Source organism: Patagioenas fasciata, chromosome 5, assembly GCF_037038585.1.
Source record: "Patagioenas fasciata isolate bPatFas1 chromosome 5, bPatFas1.hap1, whole genome shotgun sequence".
Classification (NCBI taxonomy): domain Eukaryota; kingdom Metazoa; phylum Chordata; class Aves; order Columbiformes; family Columbidae; genus Patagioenas; species Patagioenas fasciata.
The window spans coordinates 31,848,667-31,863,722 of record NC_092524.1 but is presented as its reverse complement, the minus strand read 5'-3'; the positions used below and the strand labels follow the sequence as shown (position 1 = coordinate 31,863,722).

At 40.6% G+C, this 15,056-nt stretch overlaps 1 protein-coding gene across 5 annotated transcripts in view; it reads left to right on the top strand.

Annotated features, from left to right (window-relative positions):
* Window positions 1-3,912: 3,912 nt before the first annotated feature.
* The window catches only part of UBR1 (ubiquitin protein ligase E3 component n-recognin 1), a 73,028-nt gene continuing 61,884 nt past the window's right edge, over window positions 3,913-15,056 (top strand). For 4 of the 5 annotated variants that reach the window (XR_010651399.2, XM_065838416.2, XM_065838414.2 and 1 more), the window contains exon 1: window positions 3,913-4,084. Coding sequence is in view for 4 of the 5 variants with exons in the window: in XM_065838416.2 (XP_065694488.1) it covers window positions 4,004-4,084 (81 nt within the window). In the remaining variant the exon portion in view is untranslated. The remainder of the gene's footprint in view (window positions 4,085-15,056) is intronic. The other variant, XM_065838413.2, reaches the window with a different exon arrangement.

Below are 15,056 nucleotides of genomic sequence, written 5' to 3'. Positions count from 1 at the left end.
CGGGCTACCCTGGTCCTTAAGCCATTTTGGTGATTGAGGAGTAGTACCGTAAGGAGGCCTCGGGCCAGTTCTCCGGTCAAGAACGGCGAGGACAAAAAAAGATGAAAGGAGTGGTCAGTGTGTCGTCCCACTTCCTTGCATGTACAGCATGTAAACACCTTTTTTTTTTTTCTTTCCGATTTTCCTTTCAGTATTTATCATAAATCGAAGTAATTGAGGGGTTTTTTTTAATTTTTTTTTCTCCTAACATACATAAAAAGTATTTTTATGCTGTTTGGAATATATTATTTTAATATACACCACTTTAAAGCATACTGTAACAACTGTACACTTTCAAAACTGGTATGTTATTCTTTGTTATCAACTCTCTGCTTTCCTAACTGCTGCCTGCAGTTGCTGTTGAGGTTTTTTTACTTACCATCTTAAGCATGAGGTTAGCTGAAAAAGTTCTGTCACTTTACATCGCTGTTTGCTTTGATATTTGATATTTAATATTTTTATATTTGCTTTGATATTTAATTTAATTTAAAAAATTCTCAACTTTTTGGACTTGGAAGGTTTTAATCCAATATTGCTTAATTTTTATTATCTTGACTCTTCTCATATAATTTATCATAGGACAAAGAGAGATTTAATTTTTAGCATTGATCAAGAAAACCATTATTCAGATCTATTAAGTTTCATTAATATATTGCACCCTTTTTCAGATGTTCTTGATAATTTGGCTACTCTTTTGTGGGACCGTTGTGGTTTAACAGCTAAACAGCACACAGTGGTTTGCTCATTGGCCTACCCCCCAAGTAGCATGGGGGAGAGAATTGGGAAAAAAAAGGTAGAACTTGACGCTTGAGATAAATACAGTTTAATAGGACAGAAAAAGATGGAAATAATAATAATGATAACAGAAGATACAAAACAACTGATACACAATGCAATTGCTTACCATCCACTGACCAATGCCCAGCCTCTCCTCAAGCAGCAGCTCCTCCAGACAGCTTTCCCCCTGGTTTTTATACTGAGCATGATGTCATATGGTGTGGGATGTCCCTTTAGTCAGTTGGGGTCAGCTGTCTTGGCACAACCCTCTCCCAGCTTCTTGTGCACCCCCATCCTGCTCACTGGTGGAGTGGTGTGAGGAGCAGCAAAGGCCTTGATTCCGTGCAAGCACTGCTCACCAGTGACTGAAACATCCCTGTTTTATCAATAATATTTTCATCCTAAATCCAAAATACAGCACCATACCAGCTACTAGGAAGAAAAGTAACTATACCCCTGCCAAAACCAGGACAGGGACCTAATGTATGTTTGCTTTGTTTTTCTCAGTTGCCTTCCATCTTGCTTGTCTGCTTCCTGCTTCACTGCAAACAATACCCCAAACAACTGCTTTTAAATCAACAGTTAGCAATCAGTAACCCCAGTAATGGTGAGTTCTTGAAAACGAGGGTTGGCTCGATTTCTTTCTGGAGCTCTACCATTTTATTTTAGCTCTAGCATGGACAAGCTTCAGCTTTCAGGAGGAAATACTTATGGGTTATAATGGAAACAGATTTATTGGAATAACAATAAAAAAAGATTGAACAATAATGTGAATATCATAAAATATATAAAGCAATACTTAGTGCATTAGAGTGTATGCTCCCAGCAACGAATGCCAGAGTGCAGTAAACCTTGGGGATCACAGCAGGTGTAGGGAAGTTACGAAGATCAGGCAACGGGAGCAGGAACAAGAACCCTCATAGATGGTGGCCATCAAAGAAGGGCCACCCCAGCAACTTCCTGCTTCTATATGGAGTGTGACGTTCATGGTATAGAATACTTCATTGATCAGCCTGGATGTCAGTCTAAAGTGCTGTCTTGCTATGTTCCCTTCCAGAGGCTATCTTGCACCTGCAGCTGGACAGCAGAAAAGTCCTTCATGCCCTTAGCAACAGCTAAGATATTGGTGACTTCTTAAATTCTTTTAATACTAAGTCCAAAACACTGGAGAGCTACTGGAAGAAAAACATTAGCTCTGTCCCACCATGCTCTCTCATTATTCTTGTCGAAGGTTTTGATTGCGGGGTGACAATAAAACCGTGGCAGATGTATTGTTAACCTCCTCTCCCCCCTGCTTTCCCCCTTCAGCCCCTCCCTCTCCCCCCTTCCCACTAAGGACAGGTGATCAGGAAGGAAAGAAGGACAAAGAGGAGAGAGTTGGAAAAATTAAAAATGTTTTACTAATGCTACTTATAAGAATAGACAAAATAATACAAAATATACAAAACCTATCTTGAAAGTCCCAGCAACTGCAGAGCCGGCACCGAGTCCTGGATTGGACTCTGCAGCCAACTGGAGCTGGATTCAGTCTGTCACTAGGCCTCAGTTCGCAGGGACAGCTAGCAAGGTCCTCTCCTAATGTCGGCCATAAGGAAAAGGGACAAGACCCTCATGATCTCCCACTTTTATATGAAGTATTCACGTGAATGGGATGTTATACTCTGTTGGTCAGTTTCTTGGTCACTGGTTTCTTGTTGCCCCTCTCACAAGAGGTGCATCCATGCTCATCAATAACTTCGCATTCCATTGCTATGTTTACCAAAATATGTATCTGATTTTCCAGGAAAATGCAGCTAATATGAGAGCTTTAGCTGACAGGCAAATTTACTAAAAGAGAAACTTGTTTTTAACAAACCAGGACAATTCTCAAACTAAATCCAAAACAAAAGACTGTCCTAGCTAAGAAGAAAATACTCTAACTGCATGGAAGATTACCTCAATTTCAGCGAACTCAGCACAGGCTGAATGGCAAAATTCACTTTGTCTTTTTTTATGTATCATGCCTAAAGCTGTCTCAGTGACAATATCTACACAGTAATTTTAAGTGACAGATTTTGATGAGGTAAATAAGTCTGGAGTGGCTTTTGAAGATGAAGATGAGTGGTAACTATAATACTACAGAAGTGCTACAGTCAGATGTGCAGAAGACATAAGAGACAAACTTCGAGAGTACTGGTGGCAAGGCACAGTGAGAAAAATCTATTGAGTATACTTGAAAAGGTCACCTGTAAAGATGATCCCATCCATACTGATAACTGTGGAACATGGAAGAGCTGCTTGCAGGCTTGAAGCCGTAGGACAATGGAAAGAGGTAATTGTCTTCAAAACAGAGATATTAGTCATTGAATAGGCAGTCTGTATGTATTTGTGCAAGGTCCAAAGTGAAGGCTATTTGCCTCATTCCCCAGACCTAGAAAGGTACAAACACAGGGAATTGCATAACTGTACGCTTTTGCAATGACCTGGAAAATTTCCAGCAGCACCTAGGCCAGGTCACATATCAGCCAATTTCCTAAATGCTCTCATCTGCCAGGGCACCCAAAACAGTTGTAACATGCTGTAGCAAGGAAGTCTGGAGAAAAAATATTGACCATGGAGACAGACACGTGCCCAAAGCTTAGTCCAAATGGAAGACATATAAGTAGTATGAATCTGCATCAGTACATGTGAAAATCACCTAGGCTATTATCTTGCTATTAATGCAGGGCCCTAAGTGAACACCAACACCGTGGAGTTTAACTGCCTACAGAGCAACTTCATCCATGTAACTGCAGGCAGGATCAACACAAGCTTCGCTTGCCAACAGTCCTGAGAGATCCTGATTAAGCGCTTTCCTCCGCAACTCCTCACAGCGCTCCTGAGCGGGCCGGCTGGGCCAAGGCGACCGCGTTCGCTTCGCCTCGCCGCACCTCTTGGCCTTCAACTGCCGGACGTCCCCCGCCCTCGGCCAGCAGCCTCCTCCGCCTTGCCGCCCCCGACACGGGACGCGCGGGCGGCTGCACCACCGACCTCTCCCCGCCTGCCCCTCAGCCCGGAACGACTCGGCGCCACGGCGCATGCGCGCAGCTGGGCCGCGCTGCGCTGCGCTGGGGGCGGGCTGTGGGCGCGACGCAGCGCAGCGGCCGGTGACGGCGGAGTCTCCTTCCGGGCGGTGGCGGCGTCGCCGGCCGCGTCCCTGGCTGTCAAGATGGCGGACAGAGGCACTGAAGGGCCCGGAGCGGGAGCAGCAGGCGGCTGGGTCCCTGTGCAGTCCCAGGAGCGAGCCATGGTGAGGCTGCAGCGCGGCGCCGTGGCGCGGTTCCCCCTGCCCCCGCTCGGGGGCAGCCTGTGCCCAGCCCGCCCTGCGACCCCGCCGCTCGGTTGCGTTTTGCCGGCCGCGGAGGGGGCCCGCGCCCCCAGCCCGAGGGGCGGCGCTGCGGAGGCCGCGTCCTCCGTGGTGGGGCTGTCGTGCGGCGCGGTCGAGGGGCGGCGGGATGCGCCATTGTGCGCCTGCGGCTGCCGGCGGCACCTGCCGCGGTGCGACCGCGCAACGGCCGCGGGCTGTGGGGCCGGCACGGGGTGCGCGGGGAGGGTAGCGGCCGGCACGCGGCCTCTCGGTGCCCCCGGCGGGGCGGGGCAACCCCGGCTTGTCCGGCACGGCCGCGGCCCCGGGGAGCCAGCCCTGCCCTGGGCCCGGCGATCGTCTGTCAGGGTAGCGGTTCGGCGCCAGCTCCCCGCAGCATCTCCCGCCCCCTGTCCCCTGTCTTTATTTGACTTGTACGTAATTAAATGAGATCAAACTTCAGAAAGCTTCAAAGACTGTCCAGCGTCTTTAGAACATTGTAAGATATATGCACATCTTTTATTCTCATTCTGATTTCACCTTTTTAAAATAAAGGCAACTTTACTGTGGAACAAAAAAGGCTGAATAACTGATTATTGTTCTGCAGAGTGTGAATAAAACAACGAATAGTGAAGTTTAGAAGCGACTTAATGGTGGCAGTTATTTATTTGCTGAACAGAGTTATCCTTTTTTCTCCTGTGAATTACTTTAATCACCTATTGATTTAATATTTCCTTACTCAACACAACTTGATGTTGAATCAGTCTAGTGGTAGTAGGTAAGGGCCTTCTGTGCTTTCCCTCACCACCTTGGGAAATGAATACTATGTTGCAAACACTTTTGCTAGAGGAGTTTAAAACCTGGAGGCTGTCAGTTTAAGAAAAGGGGAGCTGAATGTGGGTCAGAAACCTTAAATTTTGTGTTACATTTTCCTGTAACAACCTGAATACATAGTATGGTTTTGGAACTCTTGACTGTGGATGTTTAAAAGTTGGGCACTGGCAAGCCTGCAGAATAGCTACTTTTTACATGACGCTACACACCATTAATAAAGTTTGGAAGATAAATAGGGAGATGTTTGCTCATGGAACTTCTCTTGCAGGTGGCAATGCTAAGCCAACAATCATTATTTGTTGTACCTTTCCTCTCAGAATTGTAAGGATGTTTGCAAATCATGAGGATGCAGTCTGACTGCAGAGCCTTTACTAAAGTGAAGTGTGTTTCTGTGGACATAACAGGCCTATGTGTGTTTTATTTCTAAATTAGAAACATTTTTATTTTAAACTAGTAAAATGTAATTTGATTGCATAAGAGTGTCAAAAAATGCAACCTGAGTCAGGCAGCTTCTTAAGCTTGCGAGTCATGTATAGAATGAGAGAGGTGCTGAGGATGATAGTTGCAATCAGCAGCAAAGCAATGCAATCAACCTTTCACTATTTGGGGACATAAGAGGTTGAGTCAGGCCAGGCAATGTGTAAAACTGATAATAATTGTATTGGGAAAAACATAGGGAAAGGTGCTGAAGAGCTCCTCAGCTGCTCAGAGTCAGTGCTGGTCCACAAAGTTGTCTTAATTTTCATATGGTTTCAGCCAGTTGAGAGTCTCTGTGCCAGAATTGCCATTATTCCAAGAGAGGTGTGTGGCTACCCAGGCTGTGTTGTCTGTTGTATATCCAAGCAAACTGCAGGAATTTTGACAGGGAGGAGATGGGGTGAGGGTGTTATATTAAGGGTTTGGTTTATATTAGGTTTATATTAGTTTGGGTCTGACAGCATTCATGAAGTTAGATTGCAAACCTGGCTATATTAATGCCAGAGACAACCGAGATCTGGAGGCAGTAAACCAAATTTACTGTTGTACTAGAGATGATACTAGTTAGGTGGATCTAATGCATCTGGGCTGGCTTATGTTTTCACTGCACAGCTGGTCTGAACATCTTTTCACTGTGGTGCTAGAATCAGGAAGGCGAGGGAGTGTGGAGCAGAAACAACTGGCTGAATGGAGCAAGCTTTGGCCTTACTGTGCTCGTCAAATCTATCTCAGCATCAGCCCAGTCAGACTGACTCTTGCTCTCCTTTTTCACCTCTTGCTTTGGGTGCTGCTGGTTGCAGTGCGGCACCACATCTGGCTGCATGACTAGTAAACCTTCTCAGAGTGCTGTGTGCATGATGCAGGATTACCTGAATGATTCTGCAGGAGCCAGCCTGATTCTGGAATGTAGGGTGATGACTCAGGTAATAAACTCTTCTGCATCCAGCCAAACTTGGTGATTTCTTCTGTGTACTTAAATCCATCTTTTTGGGTTGCATGACTGTAGTTGGAAATACCTGAGTTGGAGTCTCACTGCATTAGTTAAAGTCAGGTCAAATCTCTGCCCTCTGCTTCTCTATAGTGGCTGTAGTGCTTCCTGAACTGAGCTGCCCTGAAAACTAGAGGACTGAATTTGGGCTGTGCTGACACTGACCTAGTAGTAAAACCTGTCGACTTTTAAGTTTACTTTCTTTTCTTTCCCAACAGCATCTGCGGTTTGCTTGGCTGACTGGTGGGCTGGACTTGGCTTGTCTGGCAGTTGGCTAGCAGGCATTGCCTGTGGCCTAAGAAAAGCCTGTTTTGCAGGCTGGATCCAGCCCTTTGGTTGTTTGTCCATCTGTATTCTAAATAACTTCCAGTTTGACTCCTGTCTGCTTTGGTGGCTGCTATCTGGAATGTATGAGCAGGGTTAAGATATTAAAATATTTCAAATATTTTAATTTATACTAAATCTTCAAATTTTGATGTGTACCTTTTCGGTAATATTTGTGAAGAAAAGGGTTTTTTTTCAGAAGTCTTATCTTTTGTGATCAGTCAATACTCCTATACAAAAATATACATGTAAGTGGGGTAGTCGTGTACAAGATGAGAAAAGTTTTATTACAATATTTCTTTTAAAGGCAGGAAAATAACTTGATTTTTAATTTTAATCTCAGAAAGCAAAATATGATACAGGCATTTGTGCATTTTAAAGTTTTTCAGATCTTGTTTTGTGTCATTCAATACTATTATATAGTGGAGAAAATGCATATGAGCAACCTTGCTTCTGTAGCTGTGTTGTAACCAAGTAGAGGGGATATTCATATTCATCTGCAGATCTTGAGATAAATGAAATCTCAGTTTGGAGTTGCAGTGACTTCTTCCAGTTTTAAATGTAACCTCTCCTAAACTGAATTAATATTCTTAGACCAGGTGATGTGTCCATATAATTTTACATCAGTTTACATTAAGCTTAATTAATTAAAAATGTCATCTTTTGGTAAACAGATATATTATTTTGTGTAAATAAGCTCTGAATTACATGTAGCCAAAGCGACTGTTTTTAGAACAGTGCAGTGTATTTGCAAACCAGCATATGCTGTATCAGTGTCCAACAAGTAGAGTCCATGAAGTTGCAACAGGTAACTGAAGGATTGCCAAGGTCCTGCTTGTGTTGTTATATATTTAGCACTTTATTGAAGTGCTTTTATTTCGTTATGCCATTGAGTAGTGCTGTCTTTTTTCTTCCTTGTCTGCTTTCATGTTTATTCATACTTCTTGGTAATTTTTGTGGCTTTTGTTAGTGCAGGGGTGAACTGTTATTGTTATGGTATCTGTCATCTTTGTTCAAGTCCATGTGAAGTGCATAAATTATGGTTGCTGTAATTCTGCTGTAATGCTATTAAAGTGCTGTGAGAGGTGTGTGGTTCCAGGAAAACGTAGCTGCAAGTGGATGTTCCTGATAGCATGCAACTGTTCCAGTGGCTTCCAGATCCCAGAGTGGTAGAGAAGCTAAGGATAAAAAAAGTCTGTTTTGGTGTATAAGGGAAAGCATTTGGGAATACTGAGTTAGTGCTAAATACAGATAGATTCACGTAATTTTTTTTTTTTTACACATTAATTCACTACAGAATTAGATTATGTATACAATGGATCTTAAAATTCATGATACTTGGAAAATTGGGTGTTTGTAAGACAAGTGTGAGTACACAGGAATTAATACAAAAACCTAGTGATTTGGTGGTTTGTGTTTTGCTTATTTGTTTTTTCCAAACATAGCTATACCAAATTAATGAATTACTTATGTACAAATATTCACTGTAGTTGCAGGTTTTGAAGTGCAGTTTGGTGCTAAGAAATTTGATAGTTCAAATTTTTTTAATTCAGTTCCTTTGAAGCTAGGAGGCTACGGCATGGATGTTAAGGATCAAACAAGGAAAGAATCAGTCTTTCCGTGGTTCCTCTAGAAACAAAAGGATCTGTCAAATGAATAGTCAGAACTTAAATAAAAAGTTTGGTTTTTAAAGTCTTACAGAATACTACAAATAACTCTTGCAAAGGTGATGGTTTTGTTGTTTCCCCCAATATATATTTTGCACATTGTTTTGCTGTAAAATGTGATACTGAATTTGGGTGTCCTCTACTGTTGATGTACATTGCTCTCTATGTAATGCAGATTTGACCAAGAAATTTGGAACGTGAAAGGTGTTTAGATTGCATGCCTCAAAGACTTGAGAATTACTTCTAGAATTTCTGGCTACTTTGTTTTGCCTGTTGAATCTACTTAGTAGAATCCTACTAATTTTGTAGCATATTTGGGCTAGAGTGTCCAGTTGGTAGGCAGTACGATAAAGATGTCTACAGCATGGCAGAGAGAACTACAGGCCATGATTTCGCTTCAGGTGTCTCCTTGGGCACCTCTTTCCGTCCAAGTGCTTGACTCCATGAGCTGAAGCTGCACTATTGTGATTTTGGAGATGACTGTGATTTAAAACTGACAGCTGACCTGCAGTTTCAAAGAGGTTGAACTGCCTGGGTCTCTGTGTTGTTTGCTCTGAAGATGACATCAGTTTTAGCTGTCCAGCAGCTGACACAGTCACTGATGGTGCTGGTGGTTACTTTTGCTTCTCTGATTGTCACTGGTTCTGCTAAACTGGTGGTCATCAGAGACTCCTGGAAATCAAGGTAGATTCTACTGTAGACAAAGCTTTAGTAGGCTGTACTGTTGTTATGAGTCTCATTCCCAGTGGGCACACACCTGGATCATTAAAGCATCTTTTAATATTAGTTGGCACCCTGTTTTAGCTTAGGGGCCAAAGTTTAAAATGAATGTAGAGATCAAACGGTTCTTTTATGTCTTCAGGTCAGATTTGATGTTTTGTTAGGACAATGCTAGACATTCTTGAATGTTACCCTTGTTGTGACAATAGAAAATAACTTTTGAAACCGAACTTGCTTCTTTCAGTGTAATTACTGATATCCAGAGCAGACCAAAGTTTGGTACGTGGCTGGTTCTTGGCTGTGTTATGTAAGGGAGCCATGTGTCAGAGAACAGATATTTTGTAATTGAGTTCTAGATGGCCATATTTTAAAATTAGATTCTCTGCTGAAACATTGGCTATACTTTGCTGGAGAATATGAAACACATCATGAACAGCTACATAGTGCTTACGTGACCAAAAAATAGAGTGAGCTTCCATTTTAATGCCCGGAACTGTGTCCCTTCCGAGATAGTAGAATTTATGCTTCTAAAAAGATTCAATTTGATTTAAGGCAGGGAAGAACAAATACACTGATTTCTGGTGCTTATTTTTGAAGCCTCCTTGGGGAATAGATATCTATCTTTGAGGCTGAAATAAATTGTGTTGTTGCCTTTTTGCTAAAAATAATGCCTAGGTGTTCTGTACTGCAGTTGGATCTTGATGTCAGAACATTAGAAAACTCATGATTTTGAACCAAAATAAGCAGAAGAAAAAGTTGAACTAAAAATTTGAAAGCAGAACCTTAGATGAAAATGTTAGTTCAAGAATATTTTGAAGTTTGCTTTTTAAAGAAATTTTAAGTATTCTGCATATTTATCAAATAACTTCTGCCTTTTTATCATTTTAAAATGTTTTTTATAGTTGCTTAATTGGATAGACAAATACCAGAATAAAAGTTTTCTGGAATCTGTTGTCCTGCTAATCTCTGTTTAACTAGTAACAGGTGCTCTGTGCATTAAAGTAAATCAGCCTTTTGCGTTTGGTATTTATATTGAATGGCACCTGCTTAAAAGGAGTATGTACCCAGCATTTTGTATTTTTACTTTTCAAATTCTGCTTCTACCAGCTGTTTTGCAATCTCGTACTTGACAGATTTATGTCATGCACAAATTAAGCTTTTTTACTAATGCTTTAAATTGGAATATTGGACCAGGTACAGGTTTTGGTTTGTGCTGCTGGCAATGTCTATACCTTGATAATTTGTTATTTAATATTTATGAATATTAATATTCCTGTTTTTCACTGATTACATTAATGTGTCTTGAAATTTATACAGTCACTTTTGCACTAAACGATCAGTGTGCTGGTCAGTGCAGTTAAAGTAGAGCTACTGTTTATAATATTGCCTAATACAAATTGTTAGTTTGAAAAGATTTCAGAATTCAAACAGAACGGTGCTTAGAATGTAAATCAAAAACTCTCATGGAAGTAGTGGCTACTGAATTAATGTACATAATATACCCTTTGCAATGGTAACAAACTTCTGTCATGGTGGTGAGAAATCTCATTTGATACTTGATTTATAGGTGAAAAGTGAATCGAGAGTTTGTTATCTTTTTTTCTCTTTTTCCTTATGTACTTACTGAACTCTCAGTCCTACTATTATTTGCAGTATTCACAAGTGAATGTGTCTGTGAATGACAAAATTTACTCTGGATATACTGAATATATCGATGACAGATATTTTGCTTTTTTATAGCAGTATTTGTAGGCAAATATAATTCTTCATCCTCTGACCTTTTCTGATATGATGCATATTTCAAGAGTTTGGACAAAGCCTACAAACTGTCCTTTTAGATGTAGGAGAAAACTGTGTGTTTGATAGAGATCTTTCCAAAAGTAGATTCCAATATGCTTGCATGTGGGAAGAAATATTAGTAGTTTGTTCCCACAGAGGAGAATGTGTTTCCATAGAGGGTAAAAGGTTATCTCCTAGTGATTCTTCCTCAAGTCATATTGTGAGGCACCACTTCTCTAGTCATGTTCTTCTGAAAAGCCAAATCAAATGTCTCAGACACAGTGGATGCTGTCCCTGCTCTTTTGACAAAACTACTTACATTAGAGAAACATAGGTTTGCAATTCCCGGTTCCTTTCACTTTCCTTTTTGCAGGCAGATGAAGAATTATTGTAATAAAAAGGAGAACGTGACAGGAACATGATTAAAGGAGGAAAAGAGACAGCACTGGAAAAGCTTAGAGATGTAGAGTATAAAAGGAGAGGAGACAATGGGTGTCTGTGACACACACTTTTCACTGGTGTTGAGTTCCCAAGTGTCACCTTTACCTGCTGTTTTTGGTACTCAGGAACGCCCACCCACGTGGCATGGGTATTGCTCCATCTGTGGGAAAGGTGGTGGGGTGCTGCTGCTGTGATTGCTCCTGCAGCTCCTTCTGCCATTGTTGTGGTGGTTTTATATCTGGGCCTTGCGTGTGTCCATATGGCCAATATGATGGCATAGCTGTTTCTTCAGGTAACTGGTAATAAAAATGAGAAAATGACAGCAAAAAACCCATGTCCTGGTTTTTGCTGGAATAGAGTTAATTTTCTTCCTAGTGCTATAGTGCTGTGTTTTGGATTTAGTATGAGAATAATGTTGATAACACAGGGATGTTTTAGTTGTGGCTAAGTAGTGCTTATACTAAGTCAAGGACTTCCCAGCTTCCCATGCTCTGCCAGTGGGGAAATGCACAAGGAGCTGGGAGGGGGCACAGCCAGGACAGCTGACACAAACCAGCCAAAGAAATATTCCATACCGTATGATGTCATGCTCAGTATATAAACTGGGGTAAAGTTAGTGGGGTGGACTGCTGCTCGGGAACTGACAGGGCATCACTTGGCAGGGGGTGAGCAATTGCATTGTGCATCACTTGTTTTGTATATTCTTCTATCATTTTTTTTTTTTTTTTTTTTTTTCAATCCTAAAAATGTTCTTATCTAAACTTTTCTTGCTTTACTCTTCTGATTCTATCTGCCATCCCACGAGGGGACGTGTGTAATTTTACACAGTTGAATATAGTATACTAAACAGATTTTGACACAGGGAATAAATTACTTCTCCTACGAGACATAGAGGTTATGGGATAAGCTTGAAATTTAGCTTGGTACAGCTTTTAGAAATAAGAAAAAGAATATTATTCTTTCTCTTGTAAATATAATGGATATTTCCTGGATGCTGTGTAGGTTGATGATATAATTTAGTGTGCTTGCCAGAAGGCAGACAGCCTGCTTGAGAGAGTTCTCTCTCTTCCCTTCCTTCAGATTCCCTTCTATTTAGATGTTGTCCAGAGAAGGAAGGACAGGAAGAATTAAAAGCTTTGCACAGGAATGCTTGAAATGCTTGTAAGTCAGGCTGTGTGAGAACCCATTCTACACTTCTGGCACATTTTCAGGAAAGCTTAGCCCTGTGTTTTTTGAAGCTATGACGTGCTCTGTTCCAGCAACACAGAAGCTAAACTTATACCGTCTCTTGGGAACATGGCTTATAAAGATGGAAGAGCTACAGACTTGGATTCTCTTGGCTGCAGAAAGAGAGTATGCTAAGGGGTCATGCCCCACACCCCCCATTTGAACAAATACAGTAACCAAATTGGGAGAAGAATTGGCTAAAGCCATAGTGCAGTAGTTAAAAGAAAAACTAAAAACAAGTTACAGGAGGAACCATATTTAAGGAGGAACATTGAATTATGGAGTTTAATTATGATAGGAGTAATTTACTTGCACTCATCTGAATCAGACATATAAAAAATAGACACATGTGATCAAGTAATTCGGTTTTCAGTTACCTTTTACAATTTGATATCTTTCTGAGAATCCCCAGCTAATTTGATATTTTTCTTTTCTTCCTGTTGTTATGCAATTATTTGATACATTTGGATTTAATTTTCAGTTGCTTTTTACAATTTGGTGTCTTTACAGCCCAGGTAAGCACAATTTTTATAAAAAAAAATTTTTGCTAGGTAGTTGAGAAATGTGAACAACTTAAAAAGGCAGTCACCTACTGTGTTTCCTTTTCCTTTTTTTCCTTAACACTGTGAATATGTGAAAATAAATATGTACCTATATATTTTAGTGCATGTATTTGTATGTATACAGAATGCATATATATTACGTGCATGTGTATGCTGAAGTTTTTATACTGATGCGGTGATCACAGTGGTGCTTACTGCTCAAGTAATAAATCTGTTCTTGATCTAGAATTTTGGTTAGAATTGGAATTTAAATAAGTGGTTCCCGTCAGTTGATGGATGAATCTTCATTTTCAGATATTCAAGGATGGCTTGAATGCTTTGTGATTGAAGAAATCTGATTAGACTAGTCCACCTGCACTTCTAAACTGAGGTTATTCTAGGATGTTCTTGCTTGACCACATTATCCATGGCTTCTTTTTTCCATCAGTGTGTGCCATGCATTTTCTTCCATAACTTTGAGTTCATGGATCACCATGGTAAAGGAAGTAATGTAATGTAATGGACTACCTAAGGGTAATGTGAAGGAAGACTGATGGCCAAAATACCAGTAGAAGCCTCAGGCTAAAACTAAATGTATTAAAAGTGTATTGTGTCTTATTAAAGCCATAGAATGAGTGTTTAGAGTGACTACAATGTGGAACAAACCTTGTTTAACAGACTACTTTTGATGTTATTGTTGATCTAGGCTGTTTCCACCTGGTATTTCATTTCTGTTTCAACTGTTTAGATTTTTGTATGTAGGCCATTTTTTGTATTTGTCTATACTAGCTAGACATACAATTTTTCAGTAAACATATATGCAATTTCTACGTGATTGCAGATCTGGCTTTCAGAGTTGCATCACTTCAGACTGTATGTCTTCTAAATTAATTTCTTTTTTTGGAGAACCCTTCTAATCTAGGTAGTAAACTAGGAAGGTGTGGCCTTATAGATCTGTTATTTAATCCCTTTTCTCTGTCAAATTTGGGGGGCAGTCCATTGGTTTGATTGAGGTAGGTTCCATTTTAACTCAAAAATCAGGATTTTTTTGCCTTTCACATAAGATGTACATTGTCATCCTTTAAAAAGGTTGAATAGTCTACTGCTTTGAGCCTCCTCTCAATCCGAACTCTTTAGTGGTTGCTTTGCTTGTTCTCTGCTTGCCGACCTGGAGGATATTGCCTTTAGAGCCATTTGTGAAGTTACTTTTGTTTGTGTTTCTTGCAAAAATTAATTTTTGGGCATAAATCAATATTGTGTATAAATGGAAGGTGTCTTTAGGAGCCTTGATGAGTAGACTTATCTGATTTGCAATGGGCGAAAGACAAAAGGTATTTCTAAATCATGGGAATAGTGTGAAAGAAAGAATATTCACACTTAAAGGACAGAAATAGAGCAATGCGAGAGAACTGTTCAGAGAACTTGAATAGTTGCAAGTGAAATTAGGGACTTAAATTAAAAAAGTTAAGAATCTCAAGCTAAAACATAACTGCTTTTATTAATTGTCTTATAAATATGAAATTGCATTTTAGTCTGGTTTCCTGGGATATTAACCGTATATGATCAGTTTGGCTTCTTTCTCCCTCAGTAACTATTGAACCTTGATGACCGGTTTCAACAAGATTTTATGGAAGGGTAACAATTTCAAAGATTATTAAGTTGCCACATGTTTTGTGACTATCAGCAGGCTAAGGAGTGAATCCCAGACTCATTTCCCAGCTAATACAGGGACACCCTCTGCTACTGCTGCTCTTCTGTTTGTCAGCAGCTGAACAGACATGAAGGTTTGTGCATTGGCTGGTCTGGTGACAAGCATGCGGTTGAAAATTAATTAGGGTGTGGGTTGCTCTACAGTAACTCAGCACTTGCCAGCTCTTGCCTCAGAATGTTTCAGTAGAAGACTTAAAGGGAACAGAGGT